A 24,103-nucleotide genomic window follows, 5' to 3' on the forward strand; every position below is an offset into this window, starting at 1 on the left:
CTGCTTTACCGTTTCTCACGGTGTTGTCGCTTGCAGATTTCTTATACTTTTTCTTCTACCCTGAAGATGGGGGCGATACGTTCCTCCGAAACGTCGGTTAACACCACATATACACGGTGCCAAATCCCAGAAGACTGCTTTCTTCAAACACCTTATAAGTCAAAAATAAATTACAGGAAATTTCTTGGGAAAACATAGTAATGAAGAAAAGTAAACAAACAAGCAAATAAATGATAATAACAATAACAATAATAATAATAATAATAATAATAATAATAATAATAATAAAGTTAAGTTAAAAAATGGTAAAGCTATCCCTATAACAGGCCGTGAAGGCCCATAGGGTTGTGAGATGTTAAGGCCCCCACATTTTCACTAGACAATTGGCTCACAGATGGTGGTGAGGTCAGCCTTAAGCACCAGCCACCCTTTACCCCCCCAGGAACATACCTGGTACTTATTTCTGTTAGAGGCTGAGTCAACCCCAGGGCCATAGTGCGGCTGGATGAATTAGGTTAATTGAGTAATTCCACCCCAACTACGCTACCATGTGCCCCAATAATAATAATAATATTCTTGATTTTTGCCTCTGTGAGAACCTCCAGTCCCACTGAGTTTTGTTTCAGTTCCAAGACGGAGTGTTGGAGATGGGCTGCTTTTAATTTACCTGCAGATATTAGCATCCCTGACTGTAAATATTAGTAAGGTGTACAGTGGATCTATTGGAGGTACAGTGCACAGTGGTCATGACACATCTGGTGATTCAGGAGATGATTCAGATAGTGAAATGGACCATGAGGACAGTAGTAATCAAGAGCTACAAGTGAGTACTAGTACTTCAAGATTACTTAATGTCACGACTTCTTTCCTACAGATTTATCTAATTAAAAAAGAAATATATTTGTAGTGCATGCAGATTTACTGTTTTTGTATGAGTAAGCTAGGCGTATAACTGATGTCATAAATAAATTAGTTCCTGAAATGTGTTTAAAAAGAACTCAAGATGATGGACAGTGTCCAAAGTAATAGTCTTGTTTTGAGGCTTCACTGTGGCTTTTATAAAATTAAATAATTCAAGCAACTGATGCTGTGAGGCCCACCCAGCTTCCTGTCCTGTGGATACCAAGGGCTCTTTCTCTGGGGTAAAGCAGTTGGAGTGTGAAGCTGACAACTTACCTTCATCTGGTGCCTAGGTCAAGAATGGTGGAGCTATTCCTCCACTCCCAATTGTGCCTTCATGATATGATCAATTAATTAATCACAGGACAACTTTACCAATTGACATAGCTGATAGCCTGAAAAGATCTTATCAGATGTAATACTACCTTTTATATGTGTAATTCCAGATTCTGGAGCAATGTGTGGAGATGCTAAATGAGTTATCCCGGGTTCAAACCTTGCTGTTGGCAGTTGATCAGTCAGAGGACCCACATGTCCTCCAGGCTTTGTGTCAAGTGTGTCATAATCTCCTTGTATCACACAAGTTCGCAATTCACAAGTATAAGTAAGTTGTTTTGTCCTTCACAACGTTTTTATTGGAGAGAAAAGTACAGTCGGCCTTCATTATCTGATATGTTCTTGGTATAACCATGATACAAAGTACAAAGATAAACCAAGAGAATAATAATTGTTACTGTGTAGTGTCAAGTGAGATTTTGCAAATGTGGTCTGTCTCATAGAAGATGGACGCTCTTCCTGTCAAGTTGGGCTGACCTATATCACAAGTTTGTTTCGTGACAGTTCTGTCTAGAAAGTGCAGTCTGGTAGAGCATTACTGATGTTTGTTTCTCTGAAATGTTACTAATGATCTACCAAATTACACTGCATCACATTCCAGAATATGACAGTGTTCATAGTCATCACCATGAGAACCTCATGTCTCATGCATAAGAGGCCACTTTTCATAGAGATTTCCATGCCAAAATTTAGTATACTTTTTGTTTTGTCAGAAATATATTTCCTGTAGCTGTCTTAATATAACATTTGTTACAATATTCAAAATGAAATGGCTAGTATATATGTGGAGGTTGCACAACAACGGAAGTTAATCGATTGTTGCTTGCATATATATGTTGCCGTGGGAATGTGTTTACCGAGTCGTTGCATAGCAGTGGATGTCTTCTGCAATTTCACTATTATGTCACAATACCATAGGTTCAATAAAGAAATTTGTCATTGACTCAGCTCTCAAAAATTTGTCATCTCATCTTGAACTAGAAAAGTAATTTTTGCACTTGCCAAGTTATAAAATAGGATTTGAGGTTCTCACAGCACTGACTATGAGGATATGTAGTCTGGTGGTTCATTAGGCAAGCTTTGCTTGATACTTGCTTTCTGGGGTTACTCTTTAACCCTGAAGATGGAGGTACTATGTTCTTCCAAAATGCTGGTGAACTTGTACAGGATTGCATAGTGTCACATCCCAGAAGATAATATTCTCCATGTTGTAAAGTAATTTTAAGGACTGAGTTCTGAGAAAGCTTAAATGTTTGTCATATTATGTACAGTTCACAAATTAAAGAGTTTTGTGTCCTTGCGGTATGAACAATCATCACCAACTTCAATTTTCCCCATTCTTAAGTAACTTTACAGAAATGCTTTTTTAGTTAATAGTTAATGTTTATCATAGGTTGCTGTATATGCTGGCATTTAAGCCAACATTCTTGCGACACCTGTGGACAGCCATACTATCTGTTTGTCAGACTTCACTGTTCGGAAGTGCCACACCATTGCTGCATGTCATTTCAAGAGGAATTCCGATGTCTCCTGAAGACAGTGACCGCATCATTCCACTTCTTGCTGTGTTCTGCTCCCTCTTCAGCCTCCTTATAGCCACTCTTCATGATTCTGAGTTTTATGCTGATGATAACCATGCAGGTACATACACCTCCTTATGTTTTGAGGAATGATTAAGTGGTCATAGTCGAGTGCTCCGCCCCCAAGTCAGTTACATGAGTTCTGTGCAATGAAGCAAGAACAGAGACTGTCCTAAAGGTTTGGGAAATAATGACTGTATTTATATGGAGTGCTGGACCCTAGCTAAGCAACAGGAGAACCAAATTGATACAGCTGAAATGAGGTTCCTTAGGGCTGTTGCATATTCTAGGGGAACTGATTGTATAGGAAACAAAGCAATTAGACAGGAGAAACAAAATAGTTGAATATCAAATTAATTAATTCCATTACCTGGAAATAATGGGTCTGCTGAAATGTTTTATTATATACATTTTAAGGTAGGGATATCTCAGTGATTATAGTGACTGGGTTATGGACTGGACAACCAAAGAATTTTGGTTCAGTTCCCATCATGGGCAAGGGACTTTTCTCTATTCCACTGTGTTCATACTTGCTCTGGAACCCACCCATCCTCGTATCCAATGGGAACCGGGATGAAAGTAGGTGGGGCTTGGAGGTGATCTCTCACCTCCATCTGTCCCAGAAGTAAGAGTGCATGGAGCTGTACCTTTGCTACCCTATAAAGTCTGCATGGCATAGTGCTTAATTAAGTACAGGGACAAGTTTATCTTTACCTTTCACACCAGAAGGTAGGAGAAGAGGTAGACTGTACAAAATATTGTAATACCAAATCTGATTTGAACCTTGGAATCAGAACAGCGTATTGAGAGTAATTAATATATGTCAATGGTAATAAAAGTAATATATTGCCTTCTGTATTTCAGGTACGCTGCCAACAGCAATGCCGTTTCCCTTATCGGCGCTAGTTCCTTTGAGCCTCACACTGAAAGAAGTTTGCCTCGGGTTAGTGGAATTGGCTTTTCCTGACTCTCGACCAAGTGTACGGGATGATTATCGTACGGCAGTGCATGGCCGAGAGCAGCCTTCTAATGTCAGTAACCAGGAGACGCAAATGTGGGCACACCTCTTTAAGGTATAATATTCTTCTTTGTGGCAGTCAGTGAATTAATGTCTTAAGCTCATTGCTGGTGCCATTTTATGCTGTTCAGAGCCACTCCATTCTACTTCATATCCTCACAGGTACATTAATATTATCTCTTTTGTATGAGATTTTCACTGAACAAGTTGACATAAATGGTAATGCTTCTAGCTTGAATATGAGAGCTGCCTGATTGAGATCTCAGCCAGGATATTGGTAGATTATCCTGAGTGATATGATCATAGTTTTCCTTGTTCCCTCCACACAAATACTGGGGTAGCCCCACTCATTAGATCATAACCACTTCCTTCAACATTGATTTCAATTTGCTTTTCGCTGTTATCCGTATTCTGAGTTACTGACAGCATTAAATGAAGTACATTACTTACTTACTTACTTACTTACTTCCTAACTCATGGAGCTGAGCCCTTCTTGAGGAGCTGCCAATTCTGCAGCTACTCAAGAATTTCCCAGCATTTTGTGGAACCCAAAGGTTCATTACTGTGTTCACAAGAGGCCTCCACTGGTCCCTATCCTAAGCCAGAGCTATCGAATCCATGCCGTCCCGTCCTATTTCTCTAAGATCCATTCTAATATTGTCCACCTACCTACACCTTGGTCGTCCCTGTGGTCTTTTTCCTTCCGGCTGTCCCACCAATATCCTATACGCATTCCTTGTCTCCCCCATTCGTGCTACATGGCCTGCCCACCTCATCCTCCTTGACTTGAAAATGAACAGTGAAAATGAAAATGAAGTACATAGGATTATAAATAAAATACACTATATGGAGACCTGTTCTAATTTTCCATGTATTTTGTTAATCATCTATCACACCAAAAAATGTTTTGAATAAAAGTTGGTCCTAAAGGTGTTAAGTTATTTACACAGTCGTATGCAGTGGGCTGTGTGTGAGAAAGTTAAAATTCAGTTAGGGATTTATGTAAGGGGGAGAATATATATTGATTATATATATGAACAAGAAATTAAATTTGTCTGCTTATTGTGTGAGGTCACCAGTATCAAATTCATCAAAATCCATTGAGTGTTTTCAGAGATGAAACATCTAGATGAACATACTTGGTGTCAAATTATGTATCCGTTTTATGTTTTTCATATAGTATGTGCATAAAAATGCTGTGTGTGTGTGTGTTGTAAATATATGTTAATTTGTGTCCCTACGCTTGTAATTGAACTTTCTTAGTACAGGTGACAGTTGGCTTGGTGCGACAGTTAAATTCGCGAGACATTCGGCATCCATTTTGCCCTGAAGGTCACTGGATATCTAAACAAGTGATGTTTCCATTAGACAAGCCATCAGATTTTACGCTACGAAGACACAGACTTAGGAATTATCGTCCCTTCCAAGGGCTAAGAGCATTCACTAGAGAAGAACTTGGTAAGTAAATAAATATTTAAATGAGAATTCGTGGACCTGTTGTTAGAAACTCTGTATATAAGAGCTTTTGTGTTTATTTCTTTGACTTACCACTCCCCCTTCTATCTTTCTCTTGCACCATATTCAGTATAAATGAAATCTTCCTTCTTCATTCTAGTCATTCACAGACTCAGTGGATTTTAATTAAAGCTTGAATTATACTGAATGCTATCAGTTGTCCTTCTTGTTACTTATTCTTCTTTCACCACACTTTTTGCATTTCTTGAGTTATGAAAATTCATATGTGAACCTCATAAAAAGGACCTATGTGCTGACCCATGGTCTAGACACTAAAATGTACTTAGTTTTGTTGAACATGATTTAAACCTAATATCAAAAAGGCCTTGCCATAACTCAGGCGGTTAGTTGCTGGCTTCCCACTGCAGCGGCCCAGGTTTGAGCCCAGGTCAGGTCATGTGGGATTTGTGGTGGACAAAGTGGCGCTGTTGCAGGTTTTCTCTGAGTACTTTGGTTTCCCCTGCCAATTCTCATTTCACCGACTGCTTCACACTCAATCATCATCTATCATCTGGGGCTTGTAAAATAGGGCAAACAGTGGCCGATGTACCAAGTGGGCTCAGTCTCGACCCACCCAGGAAAAAGAAACTAATATCAAAAATATTTCCATACTTTCTAATCATCCCTTATCACTAATGATTTATTTTTTTGGTTTTAGTACGTGATTGAGGTGTTACCCCAGAATTTGCTTGGAGGGATGGAGGAATTCCATGAATTGAAATCATGTGATGTTTTCTCTACAGAGGAAGGGCCCCCACTATCAACAAAAGAAGTACGGACCATGACAATTTTGCGAGAACTTCCTTTCCTGGTTGCATTCCAGGAACGTGTGCTTGTCTTCCAGAGTCTGGTATTAAAAGACAAACTAGAACATCAGGGAGAACACAGTCATTTCTTGCAGGGGCCAAACATACAGGTGGCTGTGAGACGGAATTACCTGTACGAAGATGCCTTCGACAATCTTTCCCCAGAGAACGGTAAACCCACAGCTTCTGTTTATATTATATCATATTCTATCATCTCTTTGGAATACTTGCATATCATTGCTTACTCCTTGTCTATGCAGTCCTCTGAGAACCTTGCCTCCTCTGTCATTTGTCTCTTGCCCTCAACTCTTCACTTTCACTTCCTGTAAATCATTCGGTAAAGGTATAACTGGTTGACGCTGTAAACTTTCCCTAATTGTTTTCCTAAATTACCCTTGAGACATCCATCTTTAGGTTTCTTCACTTGTTTATCAAGGTGAGCTTTTTTGCCTCATGCCCAACAGGAGGGCTGGAGGCTACATTTGTCTGGTCCCTACCCAGGCTAGTGTACCTCTTGAAGTGATCAAGACATGTAGACCTCTCCACCACATATGGTTCTAGCCCAGGAAGACAGGAAGAAAACTTTCAGTTACCTCCTTGGAAGTTCTATGAAGGCTGGATAAAGACAAAACATATTTATGACAGCCACTCATGAATTTTAATTCAGTTCTAAAAAATAAAATTCCTGGCTTGTACAGTTTCCAAGAAATATTTATTATTGAATGAATTGGTATTTGGTTAGATGTTACCAATGCAATATAAATATTCTGGATTTGAAGATCTCGTGGTGGTAATTATGAAGAGCGTGGTCTTGTAGGTTGTAATGCCATGTAGTTCAGAGAGAGCCCATAGTAACATGCCATAGCTGAGCTAGCTGTCTGCTTTCTTCTGGTTTCTTGCTTGGCTTTCACTTTGACCCTGCTGATGGGGGCGATAAGTTCCTGCAAAATGTCGGGCTGTCTCCAAACTGCACAGAATTACAACCCACAAGACTGTAGTCTTCAATATAAATGTTGATTAATAGGTTATAATTTTGACATTCCTAGAACCTGATCTGAGGCTGAAAATGAGGGTACAGCTCGTGAACGTGGTGGGAATGGATGAAGCTGGTGTTGATGGTGGGGGTGTCTTCAGGGAATTCCTGTCTGAGCTACTGAAAACAGCTTTTGACCCCAATAGGGGTTTCTTCCGTCTCACAAAAGACAATCAATTATATCCGAACCCTAATGTTCATCTACTTATAGTTGATTTTCCAAGACATTATTTTTTCATTGCGCGAATTCTAGGGAAGGTAAGTTAACACTCTTGTGTCAGCTTCCATTGAATATGTAACCAGTTTAATCATATATATGTGGAAGGCAGTTTAGAAGTGGTGCTTTATTTATTTTTTTACAAGTTTTATCTCTATTTGTGATCATTAGTAATGAACCATTTACAGCAAATTTCATAGATAACACCAAATGCTGATACATGTTTTTATCCAGTTTTTTATTGACAGTATGAATCTCAGAAAATTATTTGAAATGAAGAACATCTAAGATGTTTTTGTTTTGTGTGTAACATTAATTGAAGAACAGGAAATGTTATTTGTTTCAAAATGTATTTAATATTTTCAGTGCTATACAGTACATGAGGATGTTAAGAGTTTCTTGTTTTCTGAATGTCTCAGTCAAGAGCCAGGTAGTTGAGTTTGGTTTAGTGGTAACATTCTAGAATTTTGTTTAGGAGATGCTTGGTTTGAATCTCATCTGGGAGACCAGCTATCATGACTGAGATTTTCAGTCCCTCCTGGAAAGTGCTGGATTAATACTTTGATTAATTCCCAAATTTTTCCTTCAAAATCCTTTTCAGGTTATTAATCTCCAATCACCCTACTGTTTGTTTTCAGGCATTGTATGAAAACTTGCTTGTTGAACTTCCATTGGCAGAGTTCTTCCTCTCCAAGCTAGTTGGCCGACATTCAGACGTTGATGTTCATCACTTAGCTTCACTTGATCCTATAATGTATCGCAACCTCCTCTTTCTCAAGAGTTATGAAGGAGATGTTGCTGACCTTGGACTAGACTTCACTGTTCTCAATGACGAACTTGGTGAAACAAGGGTAAGGTTAACTTATATCATAACATAACTTTATGTTTAGTGTTCCTCCAATTCATCAGTTGGCTTTAACTGACTATGTCGTATTAGATACCACAAGATATAACTGCCAAGAATAGTGTTCTTATATGTGAGCTAACACAGTAACTTCCTCACTATGTAAGTACAAGGGTTATACCAGATAGGTTAGTCTAGTGGTAACACTCAAGACTTGTATTAAGGGGATCCTCAGTTCGGATCTTGGCCAGGACACTTGCTTTACTTACTGAGGTTTACATGCTTTTCATCTGTCCTTCCAGGAAAAGCTGGCATAGTCTTTCAGACCAAGACTGCTTCTTTTTAAATCCTATTCAGTTTATCACTATTAACCTTTAGTTTGACACTGTGTGTGTGATAGTGTGATACTGACATCATCATAAAATAATCCACTTAAAAAATGAGGGTTGTTCAAGTGAAACCTGTTTGTAGTGAGGGTAGTCATGTAGCTGTATTCTTGACACAGCAGCAGTCAACTATGAGCTGCTTAGCAGAGCAAATCGAAAAAGTGGGAAATCTGGTATTCATGGGGACCATTTTTAATGACCTCTGCTCCTTCACTAAGAAAAGTGCCTGAATAGATTTCATTTGTACAATACTCAGAAATTAAAATAATCCTGGTTAATTAGAAGTTTGTCCATCTGAACATATTGTATTATATAAAATATTTGTCAGCATTTTGCAGGGTGAATGACACATTTTGTTTTTGAATTAGCTATGCTAGGTGCAATGTTTGTTATAGGTTGATGAGCTGAAGCCTGGGGGGTCCAGTATTCCTGTCACAGCTTCCAACCGTATTGAGTATATCCACCTCATGGCTGATTACAAGCTTAATAGACAAATTCGAGCGCAGTGCAATGCTTTCAGACAGGTGAGTAAACCACAAAGTTGGGTCGCACCATATTATTATTATTATTATTATTATTATTATTATTGGAGGGGGTGGGTTTCCCCATGCACTTAGACCAGTTATTGGTCCATTGTGCGTCCCCCTTTAATTTCTACTGTCCCCATACCCTACCGGTAGACAGTGCGTGCTATCAGCCCCGTTGAGCCAACAAGGTCGGCCCTCGGTACCTTGATACTTCCCCCATCTGCCAGAGGCATTGGAAACTACTTGGGCGGGAAAGTTTTTACCTAATAATTTTGCTCAGAAGTCTCGTAGAGACATGAGGTTCTTTTACATGCTGTAAATCTACGATACAGGACCCACGGCTTAAAGTCCCTCCCAGAGGACTTGTTCCCTGAATTTTTCCGCCTTTAAAAATTCCACGACTTCTGCCGGGTTTGATCCCGTGTACCTTGAGTCATGAGGTGGGAACGTTACCCCTAGACTATGGAGGCTGCTTTGGGTCGCACCATAGCTCAAGCGGTTAGTTGCTGGCTTCCCACTGCGGTGGCCCGGGTTTGGTCAAGTGGGATATTGTGGTGGACGAAGTGGCGCTGGGGCGGGTTTTCTCCGAGTACTTCGGTTTCACCTGCCAATCTTCATTCCACCAAATTCTCCATTATCATAATCACCCGGGGCAGGCTACAATAGGCCAATCAGTGGCTGCTGTGCCGAGTGGATCCAGTTGGACTCCACCCCTCACTAAGCAAAAAAACCACAAAGTTTGGATGCTGATATTGGTGGTTCTCATGGTGTCATGTTCTGATGGTTCAGTCCCTGTGGCAGACTTTTTTATTTGCAGAATTTTATTATTTTCTTCTCCTATATGTACATTGGAAGGTTTGTATAGATCAAGTGTAATTGTAGCATATAGACCTGTTCCTGAGTAATGACCTTGAAACAAACGCTGAAACAGCATGTGCTGCTGGTAAACAGAGTCTTAATAAGCAAGTATATGTAGCTGTTGCTGAGTAATGCCTTGGCAAACAAATATGTTCCCATGGAAATGATTGGAGTACAACAATGAACAGTGTTTTTTACGTGGTCCATGCCGAGGTGTTATAAGGAGGACAATTGGAGCAAGAGCTCAGAGAGCACTATAAGGGAGTCTGTGAAGAGAAGACTTATTCAGTGCAGTTCAAGAATATCCACTGTTAGTAGCTGTTACCAGGGAATGACCAGTTAAGTCACAGCAGATTGAAAAGACTTAGAATCTGCTGTAGTGATTTGAAAAGTGTGGAGATTAGCAGTTGCACTATAATTACTTATAGTTATGAGTAGTGTTTGTCAATAAATCCAGTCTCCAATCTAAACTGTCTGTAGCTACTCATACAGATGACAGTATGAATGTGTTAATGAATGTTCAGGTTCCTGAAATGCTGGGAGTGATTTGATTACCTATGTTACCATTAGCTTCTCAAGAAGGACTCTGCAGAATGGAGTTACTTAATATCTACATAAATATCTTACTCTGTTTTTGTATGTATAATTATTTACTGGATAACCATCAGTTGATTGTTAGCCATTGTCTCAAGCAATAGAAACCCGCTTATCATCAGACATCTCTGAGGAAGGCTACAACATTTTTTTTCTTGCAGGTTTTTATTTCATTACACAGTAGGTATTCTTTTGACTTGTTCTATATCCATAGGTATTAACCTGCTTAGGGTTTATGGAATGAAAATCAATTCAATTCAATTCAAATTGATTGTTAACTAAAATACCAATCTGTTTATGTACTTTCCATGGATTATAGCTAATGCACCCTGCTGTTTAAGTGGAATGTTGTGACTGTAGCCAATGTATCAGATATTGCTGTCCCACTGAAAGTTCTTTTTTGATATTAATAGATTTGAATGTCAGATTTCAGGTTCTAATGGCCTTGACTAGCAAATGTGTAATCTTCCAGGTTGTAATGGTTAAATTTGAGGAAGAAACTAGTGAAATGCTATATTTGGAGCATAGCTCTGTATGGGGCTGAAACATGGACACTTAGGGCAGTAGATCAGAAACATCTGGAAAGTTTCAGAATGTGGTGTTGGAGAAGGATGGAGATCAGTTGGACCGATTATGTGAGAAATGAAGAAGTGTTAATTAGAGTCAGTGAGCAGAGGAATATCCTACATCAAATAAGAAAATGGAAGGCTAATTGGATTGGTCATGTTATACGCAGAAACTGCCTTCTAAAAGAAGTTATTGAAGGAAAGATAGAGGGGCAGATAGAAATGACAAGAAGACGAGGAAGAAGACGTAAGAAGATGCTGGATGACCTTGGGGACAGAAGAGGATACTGTCATTTGAAGGAGAAAGCTCTAGATTGCATTAAGTGGAGGAATTGTTTTGGAAGAGACTCTGGACCTGTCATCTGACAGATTACGGATGATGATGATGTAATGCCACGTAGTTCAGAGAGAATCCAATGTTTCAGAGTAACATGTCTTCATCTTGAAGTGTAAGTCAATGAAGCAGTAAGATCATTTTATTTGTGGCTTGCTTGGCTCACTTTTGACCTTGAAGATGGAGGCCATATATTGGGTAAACTTCTACCAGATTAAACAGCATCACATCCCAGAAGATGTTACTCTTTGTAGTCTGTGTCATGATTATCCTAGTACTCGCAATCAAAATGCTGGTTTCCATTTGGACACACTCTGTTTCTAGGGTTTGGCAAATGTTATCCCACTGGAATGGCTGCAGATGTTCAACAACAAAGAATTACAAGTTCTGATCTCTGGGGCCCAGATTCCAGTGGATGTGGAGGACTTGAAGCAGCACACAAACTATACAGGGGGCTACGCGTCAGATCATCCCACTATTCGCCTCTTCTGGAAGGTATGTTACGGTAGCTTGCTTCTTGCTGTTGCTAATGGAGGTAGAACATCCCAGAAGTGTGTACTCTTCAATTCCAGACATTTTAAACTGCAATACCAATGCTGAAAATGATTATCACAAGTACAGGTGATTTAAAAATACAGTAAACCCCCTGCTTAAGGTTTTTTGGGGAGCAATGAATTTGAATACTGAACTGAGGACAGTTTTAAAATGATGAGATTTAGCTTTAACATTAACAGATTTGGATCACTGAAATTGAATGTTACATCAAGAAACATCAGATGGTGCTTGACAGTAATTTGACATGGAGTAATTAAACTCAGTTGGGATACATGTCAGGCTGCTTGTGCTTTCTGTCTTGAAGTGTTGCTGACTAGTGATTGTTTCCATATGCATATGCCTTGTTAATCTCTGTTAAATTGAGTTCAGTTTATTTTTCTGAATTTTTATAGGTTGTGGAGAATTTCACAGATCATCAGCGAAGTCAGCTTCTTAAGTTTGTCACTAGTTGCTCAAGGCCACCACTACTTGGATTTAAGGTCAGTATATCTTTGGCACTTTCTGCTTTTATGTTGTGGCCCTTGGGTTGGTACCTGAGGTAAAGTGTGGCCTTCAGTGATTTGAATTTGGACAACTGTGTGCGAAGCAAAGTACAGACATGCCCATTTAAGTCTTCTTTGTGATAGCCATGCAGAAATTGTATTTTCTAAAACATCTTTTATGGTACATCATAATTGAATAGGCAACATCGTGGAAGAAAAATCCTATGTTAGGTATGGAAAATTTGAGTCCCGTTATATGTTGAAAATAGAGTTTTAACTTTTGTAGCATTATCTCATAATGATACATTCTCAGATATGTTTTAGGCATAGTTTAATCTGTGTGTTGATCTTGTGATACCAACCCCCTCTGTTGATCGAGGCAGAAACAGTCTCTGCAACCTTTGATACTATCTCCATGTTTGCTGCAGAAGATTTCTTTGCACAGGTTGCCATGAAAGCTTCAAATACTGTACAGCCGTAATGTTTGTCAGTTTTGATACTGTGGGAACCGATTGTAGCAGTAAGTTTTGTTTGATGAGAATGACTGCTTTCTGCTATAGGAACTGGATCCTCCTTTCTGCATTCAGCATGCGGGATCAGTAGATCGCTTACCGACAGCTAGTACATGCATGAACCTGCTCAAACTGCCAGAGTTTGGGGAAGAAGTGGTTTTAAGAGAGAAACTCTTGTATGCTATCCAGGCCGGAGCTGGTTTTGAACTGAGCTAAATAGATCGTCACTCAGAAACCACTCATAAATACCAGGATCTACATTCTACTGCTTTGTACTCAAGTAGAGCGGTGTATCGTGTGCTGAGACGTGAGTTTAACTGTGGAGTAACATGTTCATAGGAAGAACTTCTAACTTATTTTACTCAGTACAAGACACAGTACAGTAAAGGGAGGGAAATGAATCATAGCTGAGAATTGTAATATGTTTTACTGTAGTTATGGTGGTCATGTGTTACAGTATATTGATGTTTGAATTTTGCTTGGATTTTCCAGTTGATGACAAGGTTTGTGTTGATTGTAAATTTCATAAGTAAGGACTGAAGAACTGGACAATATACCATTCATGGTAGTATTGGAAATACTGCAGTTAACATTTTTATAATCTTGAGATGTATATAACTAAATTGTGAGGTTAACATGTGGTAAGATATTGTGATACAGTGTTGTGACCGGCAGAATCATTCAGTGTGTTCATACAGACTGCAGGCTTTAGTGTTGTTACTGGGTGAGTGATTACCAATTATGCCTTGTATGTGGAACATCTGAGTTTGAATCACAGCAGAAACTGGCTGTTCTTGTTGAAATTTTCTATGGTTTTTCCTCAGTTATTTTAAGAAATGTTTGTTATAATACCTTAAAATAACCATGACTTGTTTCCTTCCAAATCCTTTTCTGTCATTCAGAACCATTCTACCATTTGACACTAAAACCAGTTAATTTGGTAAAATGTTGTCAAATAACAAAAAGAAACAGTCATCTTACTGATGTCTGTAGAAAGAAAAATAATTTTTTCACATAATGGTATCGTAACAAAGACAACTGAACATCTGTATGCTGTAAACTTTTTCATACACAGATAATATTGGAATACTTTATAACCATTGCTGTTCAACTGTGATATAAAATAGGTTATTAAAAATGTTGAAGAAAATCAGGAGCAATTGGAATTGAATTTTACATTGCGATTGTGGTCTGCCATGATAAGTTGTTTAGATGCTAGTAAGAAGGTTAATCTAAAAGTAAGTGCAGACAGTATGTACTCTCTTCTATGATGTGACACCATGCAGTCTGGAAAGTTCTGGAAAAGGGTCTAGTTACCACAAATTTTAAAATATATAACAGTTATTTTAGTGTTAAAGCAGAGCAAACTGCATGCCAAATCTGGGATGATGTAGACTAGGAGGGAATTTGTAGCCAGGATAGCTCAGTTGGTATAGCGACTAGGCTCTGGGCTGCACAACCACAGTTTGATTCCTAGCAAGGGCGATTATTCTCTCACCATCAAGTCCAGACCAGCTCTGGGGCCCACCCAATCTCTGGCCAATTGGTGCTGGGGTTTGTATCCCAGAGAGTAAAGCAGAAAGAGCATGAAGCTGACTACTCAGCTCCATCTAGTGCCAAATTTAAGAATCATGGGGGCATACCTCCACTCCTCTGTATGCCTTCATGATGTGATGCTTAATTATATGTTTAAGTACAGGGATAACTTTTAACTTTTTACCTTACTATACAGTAAATACAAGAACTGTGCAGTGCATCACATTCTCAGGTAATTTGGATCATAAAAGGAAATATACAGAAATAAAACACACATTCATTATCAGTATATGTAGTTGTATGAAAAATGTTTAGAATTTTGAATATACTGGCAAGAAGAGGATTGCTGTCATGAAAGAGTAATGCCAGAAACAGCTTCTGACAACATTTCACTTTTAGGCTGAATGTTTTTTCAGTGTTGCTAATCTTAGACAATTAAAGGATATTTTTTTGATGATGATGTAATGCAGAATTTTTGTTTGTTTAGGGCCAGTTTCTGAAATCATACATTACCAAAATTTTAACTCAGATGCATTCAAAATTAAAAGGATAGAATAAGATTGAGTAAATGATCATATGTGTTAATAAATGATGATAAATGTTGCAATTTGATATTTTATGCATAAAAATTGACATGTATCTGTGACATTCTCCAAGTAAAATTTGTCATAGACACGGAAGTGCTTGTAAGATCACATTTTGTGCCTAGATTATGAGGGATGACAGGAAATCTGCACCTTAGATTACACCATGAAATTCATTGATGAACACTGAGATGAAAATGTCCCTTGATAACGCTTTAGAGCAGTGGTTCTGAACTTTGTGAGACTGCAGCCTGGTAAATTCTTTTTTTATAAGACGAGGTCCTGGTATATTTTATGGCAGCCTGAAAGCCCTGTATGGTATTTCACAACATGCTGTTTTATTTATACTGAGTTGTTAGCCTCCTGACCAGCAGCCTCCGTAGTCTAGAGGTAACGTTCCCACCTCATGACTCGTGGTACGCGGGTTCAAATCCGGCGGAGGTCGTGGAATGTTTAAGGGCCGAAAAATTCAGGGAACAAGTCCTCCGGGAGGGACTTTAAGCTGTGGGTCCCATGTCGTAGCTTTACGGCACGTAAAAGAACCTCATATCTCCAAAGGAGTTCACTGAGCCAAATTCAAGGACGTTTCCCGCCCAACAGTAGTCTCTAACACCTCTGATTGATAGATGGGGGAAGCATTATAGATACCGCCAAGCCAGTAGAGGCTGAACTTGCTGGCTCAGTGGGGACTGATGGGACGCACCAATATCGGTAGGGTATAGAGACTGGTAGAATATCATAGAGGGAAGCACAATGGACCAATACTGGTCTAAGTGCATGGGGAAACCCACCCTCTCCAATAACTAACTAACTAACTAGCCTCCTGACCAGACCCCAAGCTGTAATGCTACCCACTGTCTCATGTCTGCAGCTGGTTATTCAGTATATTTACAGATACCCTCCTTATCAGGGGGCTGTTTTCTGTCTTCAGCCTGAGGATGCATTATGCTGTGGTGACAAGAGACATTTAATATGGATCATGAGGTCATTAATTATGCAACTTCAGTGTGGACAGCCATTGCACTTGCCTACACTGAATTTGCTTATGTAACTATGTCAATGATTTCACTGTCATGGCCCATATAAACAGTGCAACCCATATTTAATGAAGCTGTGAGATTGTGGCTTTTATACAATGACTCAAAGTTTTCATGAAATGGAGTTTACACAAAATTATGTTAAGAACCCCATATTCTCTTAAGGGTCACTAAGTACGATTAACTCCTTGATTATAGTCCGCAAGTGAACCATACCGACCAAGCGACTGCTGCTTGTCAGCGAAGTTTTAGTGCCAATTTTTGCAGATAGAGGGTGTCGTGTGGTCAGTGCAATGAATCTCCACAGCCGTTACATTCAGTTTTCTAGACCGCAGCTGCCATTTCCTTGAAATAACTCCTCTATTATCCTCACGAGGCTGAGTGGACCCCACTAAGTATAATTATGATAACATAATTTAATTGTATAAGCAGTTAAAGAAACTGTATCCATCCAAGTAGGTAACAATTATTATTAACAATTTAGAAGGGGAATCGTGCTGAGTATGCCTCCATGAAGACTAGGTGGAATCGAAAAAATAGACTTTGTGGCAGCATCTAAAGGACCGAAGGAAACCACATAGTTTGCCACAAAATACAAGCTGCAACCCCCTCTCCCATCTAAGAGGTGGAAGAGAGTTGAGGTGAGTGGAGGAACAGGGGAGGCAAATGATAACCTCACTCTTGAGTAGATACAGTTGGACGAGGGAGGGATGAACCTGTCACACGTGACATTTGGATTCCAGTTACAGACAGGCCCACCTTCATGATGTTCATGATCCTGTCTGGTAATTTATTTCATTAGAATTCCTATCCAGAATTTTATAAGGATTATCATGGAATTGGTTAAACAGTGAAACAGGAAACACTCATACCCTTGTTACCTGGGTTACCATGCAGAACAAGGTCTTGGACCTCAATGGCCCCCAATTTATTCTGGTCATTACATACCCCGCTTGTTCGGTTGGAATTTAGTACACTTCAACATTTTTAAACTGAAATATGCTGTGTACAGTCAATGGCCTATCCTCCCTAAAGGTCTGCAGAACATAGGAGTCCTTGTGGTATGAGTAAAAATGCTTAACATAAATATAGAATTAAATGTACAAGTAATTAATGACATTTCTTGATGCCGATGTTAGTGCACATGAGCCCTCAATTTCAGGAGCTGTGACTGCAGACAAATGACAACACGTTATGCACGATGGGAATGCTGCGAACGACAGCGAATGCAAAATGCTATATCCGTATCCGTGCTATACGATTGAGGTTATCGATCAAGGATGACATTTCGATTGTCACACCGGTCACACCGTTTCGTGTCGATTATAAAATCGACTGGAGAAAGTTTTACCGCCAATTGTAATAGCAAAGTTTTCCTTGTGTTTGGTGTTTGTTAAGTTACTTCAGATCAATTTATATTGTGAGTTTTGAAAGTTTGATCAGTTTGATTGAGTGATTCAGTTGACAGTAAGGCGGAAGGACATGGATAAGCGTAGGCCGTCATTAGGAGGCCCAAGGGTTAAGAGAATGAGGTATGATGCTTTCACTGGTTGTATGTTTGAGGTTACATGAGACGCACAGTACTTGAGTGGCATAGTTTTAGCGATGTACGAGCTACCTAATCTTTTTATTTGCGGTGTTGAAAACATCCCACTAGGCAGTCAAAGAATAAATTAAGTAATATTTTTAGTAACGCATCCGATGAGATTCGTAGGTTTCTAGGTACATGGTGTCTTTAATTACCAAATAAGCTCTGAAATAGGATTGCATGCCATAGCTACATACCTTCTTGTCCTTTCCAGTCATCATTGTTGGGGATGTTAATTTAAGTTAACGTATGAGGCAAAATGAAACAGAAATTCCCAAGAATGAAATGTAACATTTTACCATTTGCAGAGTTTAAGATAAGTTGTGTGATTCACGTGTATTTTGATGAAGCACTCAGTGTTTGAAGTGAAACACCATGAGGGAGGATGCCATCCTGCTTTTCAGATGGATTCATAAAATTGCCATGATAATTTTCAGTTCTTATGGCCAATGTCAGACCATTACATGTCTGGCAAGTTGCGACTTCATGGTAAAAATGAAGATAAGGATACGCAAGATGATTCCACATTCCCTAGGTCAGCTTGGCAAATAAAAGTTTATGCCACCTTCACCAAAACTTGTCAGAAGTCTAGTAAGGATAAGAGAATTTACAAAACTTGCTAGCTGACAGATTAAGTGTCGTGATGTTTAAATAGTACAAGAATTATTGCAGTTTGAGAGCCAGGAAAGCTCAGCTAGTATAGCATGGCCAAGGTATTGGGGTTTTATTCCCAACAGCAAGAGTTGAACGGCAAGGGTCAGATAATCGTGAGTATAACTAAGTTTCTAATTATGTGTTATATTTGTTCATATGTCTTCACCCATAATTTCCTGCTTGTACTAGTTTCTTAAACTGTGTTATTGGCAAGTATACTTAACCTTAGAAGTTTGTTTGTGAAAGCAAGACCTAAAGTTTAACCTTAGAATTTGCTTCAGACAAGTCCCACAATTAGGCTTTTGGTTTTAGAATTTCAGGACATTGGTTTTATTTTAAAAAAGTTAAGTTTTTGGGTTTGCCCTTACTAATATAACTTCTGTGGATGGCAGTCCAGCATGTTGGACAAGTTGGTGGTACACAGAATTACTGGGTTTTTGGACTTTTTCCATCATCTGGATTTCTAGGTAATAGAGGATACATCGTTTTGGAAACCGGATCTGTTTCTGTCTTCAGGTGAGAAAGTAAAGACACGTACTCAATTGGGCCCCTTAGAAAGAGCTAATCAATCTCTGGAGTAGGTGTCTTCCTTTCTCATCTGAAGATGGAAACATCCAGTTTCTGAAATGTATACTCTGTTACCTAGAATTCTGGACGATGGAAAAAGTCCAAAAAGCCAGTAATTCTGTGTGTAATCCACCATCATCAGAACCCTTTAGAATCAACGTGGTGGTAATTAGCAGTTAATATATAAGAACCATTTTCTCCTCTCCACAGTGTCCACAATGGCTCTGAGGTGCACCCATTTTCCTTCTCTTCCTACTTTTTATCAAATTTTTCAATCTCTTCGCTCTCCCTTTCCTTCATATTTTTTTCACCTCTGCCTTTCTTCCATCTCTTATCCTCCTCTGCATTTTCCCCACTCTCTGTTCTTACCTGTATGAATGTTCACTTGGGATCTGGAAGGGATACATTGATGCCAGATTTAGATTAGTAGTACAGGCTACTTGTTAAAAGTGGGGTTGAATTTGTGAAAATTGCTGCATATCTTGAAAATGCAGAAATCAGGAAATAAATTTAATGAACACCGAGTGTGATGAAGGAGTAGGAAATGAGATGATGGAGTCAGAATGGGGTGGTGAGTCAGAGAATTTGATTTGGTTCATCCTCGCCCGTCACGCTGGCAATAGTATAAAAGATTATCAACTCCGTCCAGTGTGATTGATAAATGTTTTTTCTCCTTTACAATCTTTCATCCTTGACATGTTTTGATCAGAGTGGCAGTCTTCGGAAGGACATATCAGTACATCGAGAAACTACGGTTACAATGTGATTGGTCATTATCAACACATACATACAATACCATTACAATGTGAATATAAAATCTTAGCCTCACTCGTCTTCCTTTAAAGAGAGGCAAAGGACATGAACCAAATTGGTTCTAGATTTAAACAAAGTTTTTTTTTTTTAAATCACACTTGTAAATAATAAATAAAATAAAATAAATTCCATCAAATTCTCCATAAGCATTATCAGCAGTACAGGTACAATAGGACATATGGAAGCCGACATGCCGAGGGGACCTAATATGGATTCCACCTCACACTATACAAACTCTTAACTATTATAATCTACTGTAATCTATTGTAAACAATTGTAAGTATTGTAATTTCATTCTCTTATTGTAATCGGCCAATGTACAGTAACTGACTTGTCCTATATCATGTAACAATGATCTATAGAGACGAAATAAATAAATAAATTAATTATAATAATTTATAAATGTTGAAATAAATTCAGGCACATCGCTGTAGTTGTTAAAGGCCAAGATTTTATATTCATGACAATGTAATGGTATTGTATGTTTGTACTGATGATAACCAATTAAATCGTGATAGTTGTTTCCGCATGTATTGATATGTGCTTCTGAAGATGGTTGCCCCTACCTAAAGATGTCAAGGACGAAAGATTATAAAGGAGAAAAAAATATTTATCAATGATGCTGGATGCAGTGGGTCAGAGAAATTGCACACGCAGCCCACTGAACATTCACGTCAGCTTCTGCCTTGGCCATGGATGGGATGTGGTGCTCCTCGTGATGCTGAAAAGAATCCTTAGACATGCACAAACATTAATAACAAAGGACATGTAACAAGTGCCAGCATGCCTTAATTTGAATTGTTTTGAAGTTCTGTGTAATTGGCAGTGTTCTGTCTTTCAGAAGTTCATTTGATGATGATGATGATGATGATGATGGTGATGATAATGATAATGGCATCCCTGGTTCATTTGAAGAGGAGTTGGCCTGCATGGACCTGATTGAAAATGAAGGATCACAGGGCACAGACTCCCAAGAAATGAATGGGCAGGTGAACATTTGTTATAAGAAATGGCAGTGATAACCAGAAATGGAAAACCCTGAGTTTTAAATAGCTTTAGGCATCTCTATCAACTTAACTGTTGTAAATAAAGATGTTTTAAGGAGAATTTCATTATTCTGACAACAAACCATGGAATATATATGTAAGAAATAGTTTATAATTTTTCCATCACTGGTGGTGATGAATTTTATACATATTGTAAGACCAGAATTTAAAGTCACTTGAGTAATATTACGTCAGGGATATGTTTTAAATGAGCTTCTAAGCTTGTGGCTGTCACCCACCTGAATATAAGAGGAAGAAAATATTTTTTTAAGCATATCTTCAAATTTTTAATATCACATTTTAAACTTTAGTATTGTCTTGAATTTAATTTTTCACTATTTCAGTATTAAGTTTGCAAAAAAAATATATATATATATATTAATCTTTTCTTGCTTTTAAAATATTGTTATATATAATTGGCATTGAGTCTTAATGCAGTGAACATTTGAAATCAGAAATAAAATGCTATACTGGGATGCGATCCTGTGTAATTTAATAAAGAAATAATGTTCAGAAATCAGCCTTACTCTGTTATATGTCAAACTGTTGACATATTTTCAATTTGAGTTAAGTCTGTGTAAATTATATACCCCTGTATAACAGTTTCTGTAGTTTTTCTTTCCAATTAAAACATTTTGAAGATTTGTGTTATTGGTAGATGTTAGAGAGTTACATATTTATGAAATAGGTTAATTTATTTCCATCTTCTGCATTTAAATCCCTGTTTGTTTATAATGTGTTTTTTTTTATAGTTTCACTTACTTTGTTGCAAGGTTAATCCTGTTTCAGGTTTATGCACCTTCATAGGAATTAATCTTCAGTATCCAAGTGGCTCTTCTTCAGTTGCATAACCTTAGTTAACAATGTACACCAAAATTGTACTTAGTGTATTACACAATTTCAAGACTTGTGTGTTTAACTCTGGTGATAAGCCCTGTTGATCAGTTGCTGATAGTGGTAGATAGGCGTAGAAAACAATATCAGTCACCCAGTAAGCTATCAATGTGGGAAGTTTCAAAGGTATTTCTTTAAAGTGAATTTAGTAATGTACTCTTCTTTTTAGCCTTTTTAAATACTATGGTGGTTGTAATTTTAGCAGCAAACTAATTTTTTTGTAATTTAATAAGAATTTGGGTGTTAACATTGCATAGTGTTGGAATAAATTATCATGCAGTAGATAATGTTTCAGTGTCACATCTTGTAGGCCTCGAAGTTTGAAATAATTTTTTTAAATTACAACGTTTTGTAACATTTTCATTTTGTATCATACTGCTTAACCGTCCGACAAATTTTGATTTTAATGTTAGACATAACCTCACATACTGCAAAGACTAGAGTCTCTGCTCTGATTCTTCCAACATGGCCTAAAACTGAATGTTGCTTTTGAGTAGTTATAGCTTGTGTTTTGTATTTTGGAGGTCTTGGGTTCAAATTTTTGGCTGTCCTGACTAAATATTTTGAGAGTTTCCATTGTCCTTTCAGGCAAGAGCTAGGATGATTTATGTTATATAGGATAAGGTTTATGATTGACTGTGTGTGTGTCACACAGGAATATTGATCATTGGTAGTAGTTAAGAACAGGACCAAAAGATGGCACCAATAAATGGCAGTGAGAAGTACTTATGCTTGTTCAGATGACCACAGTATGAATCATTACTGCTGTTCAGATTTCAAATCTTGTTTACTGCTTACAGAAAATGGTCATTGGAGTTTTGAGAGGACTGTTTAAGATTGGGTCTGTATAGGGTTCTGTATTGGTACTGCTGATGATGCAGTATCTATTTTGTATTATCAGGGCCCTGAGACACAGCAGATGAGCGTGAGATGGAGTCGACCCGCACCCACTCCATTGAATCCGGCACACCATGTGCTGACCTTTCAGCAGTTAGATATAGACCATTACACAGGTATGGAGTGCATATTGAGCTTGTACACAGCTGGTGCAGGGGAATTATAATTCTCATTATTTTGCAATAAATATATATTCTGTTCAGAGTTTATAAGACTGATTAGTACTGAAATCTGCAAAATATTCTTAATTACATCCTCATTTTCAGTTTGCAGTTCAATATGGCTGGCTGCCTCTGTGATCTAGTGGTCACAGTTCCTGGCTACAGATCCAGAGGTTCGGGTTCGATTCCCGGCGCTACCAAATTTTCTGAGAAGTAGTGTGTCTGGAACAGGGTCCACTCAGCCTCCAGAGGATAACTGAGGAGCTATTTCAAGGAAATAGCATCTCCAGTCTAGAAAACCGAAATTAACGGCTGTGGGGATTTGTTGCGCTGACCACTCAAGACCCTCTAGCCGCCAAAGTTGGCACTAATTTCGCCGACAAGTGGCGGTCACTCGGTCAGTATAGTTCGCTTGTGGACTGAAACCACGGAGTCATTCAGTATGGCTTGACATGAACTGTGCATACTTTGTTGTTACAATCTGTTGTCTTGTCTATTTTGCCTATTGAAACAAGTCCTGCAACTGTCAGTCGATGCCAAAAACTGAAGAGGTGATCAGCTTTTTTCAGAGACAGATTCTGGCAAGAGAATGCAAGTGTACGAATAAGCATATTATTAAGCTATGAATCATTTGTTGAGCTCTCTGGTAATGCACCACACAGGTGTACAGAAAAATGTTGAGCATGTATGTTGGCAGTTGGTTTAAGAATAAAGTGATGGGCATCACCAATGAATATGAACATACCATAACAATTTCCGGCTACACATTGACATTTCTGGTGTGATTGGCTTTGTAACTGCAGATTTGTGTCTGCAGTAAATAAACGTGAAGCCAGTGATCAAAGTAAGATTATATGTGAGGATATGATGATGAACCTTCAGGTTCTGTAAAACCAGACTTCTTTTGGCAAGCTGGATAACTACTAAGTTTTCAAGGAACACCCTGTGTTATGGAGTTAGTTCTTGTAGTTGAATGTTTATCTACTAGCTAAGTAATTGTTTTGATGATGATGTAGGGTGTCCAGTATCTGGCATGCCTGGTAGCCAGCAGGGCCCTGTGCCTGTTATGAGGATGTATGGAGTGACAATGGAAGGCAACTCTGTTTGTTGTCATGTCCATGGATTTTCACCATATTTTTTTGTATCAGCACCAAGGAATTTTGGTGATAAGGACTGTCATGCTTTTAAGGTAAGAATACTTCAGTTTTGAGAGTTCTATAACAATTCGTGGTGCAATCCAAAAGTTCCCAAAATATATTAATA

The 24,103-nt window shown here is 38.5% G+C and overlaps 2 protein-coding genes across 4 annotated transcripts in view; both read left to right on the top strand.

Annotated features, from left to right (window-relative positions):
- The window catches only part of LOC111872390 (ubiquitin-protein ligase E3C), a 22,536-nt gene extending 7,334 nt beyond the window's left edge, over positions 1-15,202 (top strand). For both annotated transcript variants that reach the window (XM_023866238.2, XM_023866236.2), the window contains 12 exons: positions 627-823; positions 1,347-1,504; positions 2,630-2,877; positions 3,681-3,889; positions 5,103-5,292; positions 6,093-6,326; positions 7,202-7,446; positions 8,044-8,256; positions 9,031-9,159; positions 11,839-12,009; positions 12,462-12,548; positions 13,112-15,202. In XM_023866238.2, the coding sequence (XP_023722006.1) occupies positions 627-823; positions 1,347-1,504; positions 2,630-2,877; positions 3,681-3,889; positions 5,103-5,292; positions 6,093-6,326; positions 7,202-7,446; positions 8,044-8,256; positions 9,031-9,159; positions 11,839-12,009; positions 12,462-12,548; positions 13,112-13,279 (2,249 nt within the window). In that variant the 3' untranslated portion in view covers positions 13,280-15,202. The remainder of the gene's footprint in view (positions 1-626; positions 824-1,346; positions 1,505-2,629; positions 2,878-3,680; positions 3,890-5,102; positions 5,293-6,092; positions 6,327-7,201; positions 7,447-8,043; positions 8,257-9,030; positions 9,160-11,838; positions 12,010-12,461; positions 12,549-13,111) is intronic.
- A 2,364-nt stretch (positions 15,203-17,566) lies between these two features.
- LOC111872420 (DNA polymerase delta catalytic subunit) overlaps positions 17,567-24,103 on the top strand; it is a 28,790-nt gene continuing 22,253 nt past the window's right edge. Inside the window, exons 1-4 of one of the 2 annotated variants that reach the window (XM_023866321.2) lie at positions 17,567-17,752; positions 20,684-20,831; positions 22,684-22,795; positions 23,857-24,029. In XM_023866321.2, the coding sequence (XP_023722089.1) occupies positions 17,703-17,752; positions 20,684-20,831; positions 22,684-22,795; positions 23,857-24,029 (483 nt within the window). In that variant the 5' untranslated portion in view covers positions 17,567-17,702. Of the gene's footprint in view, positions 17,753-20,683; positions 20,832-21,745; positions 21,909-22,683; positions 22,796-23,856; positions 24,030-24,103 lie in introns of those variants that run through there. The other variant, XM_023866322.2, reaches the window with a different exon arrangement.

Source organism: Cryptotermes secundus, unplaced genomic scaffold (assembly GCF_002891405.2).
Source record: "Cryptotermes secundus unplaced genomic scaffold, Csec_1.0 scaffold247, whole genome shotgun sequence".
In the NCBI taxonomy this organism is placed as follows: domain Eukaryota; kingdom Metazoa; phylum Arthropoda; class Insecta; order Blattodea; family Kalotermitidae; genus Cryptotermes; species Cryptotermes secundus.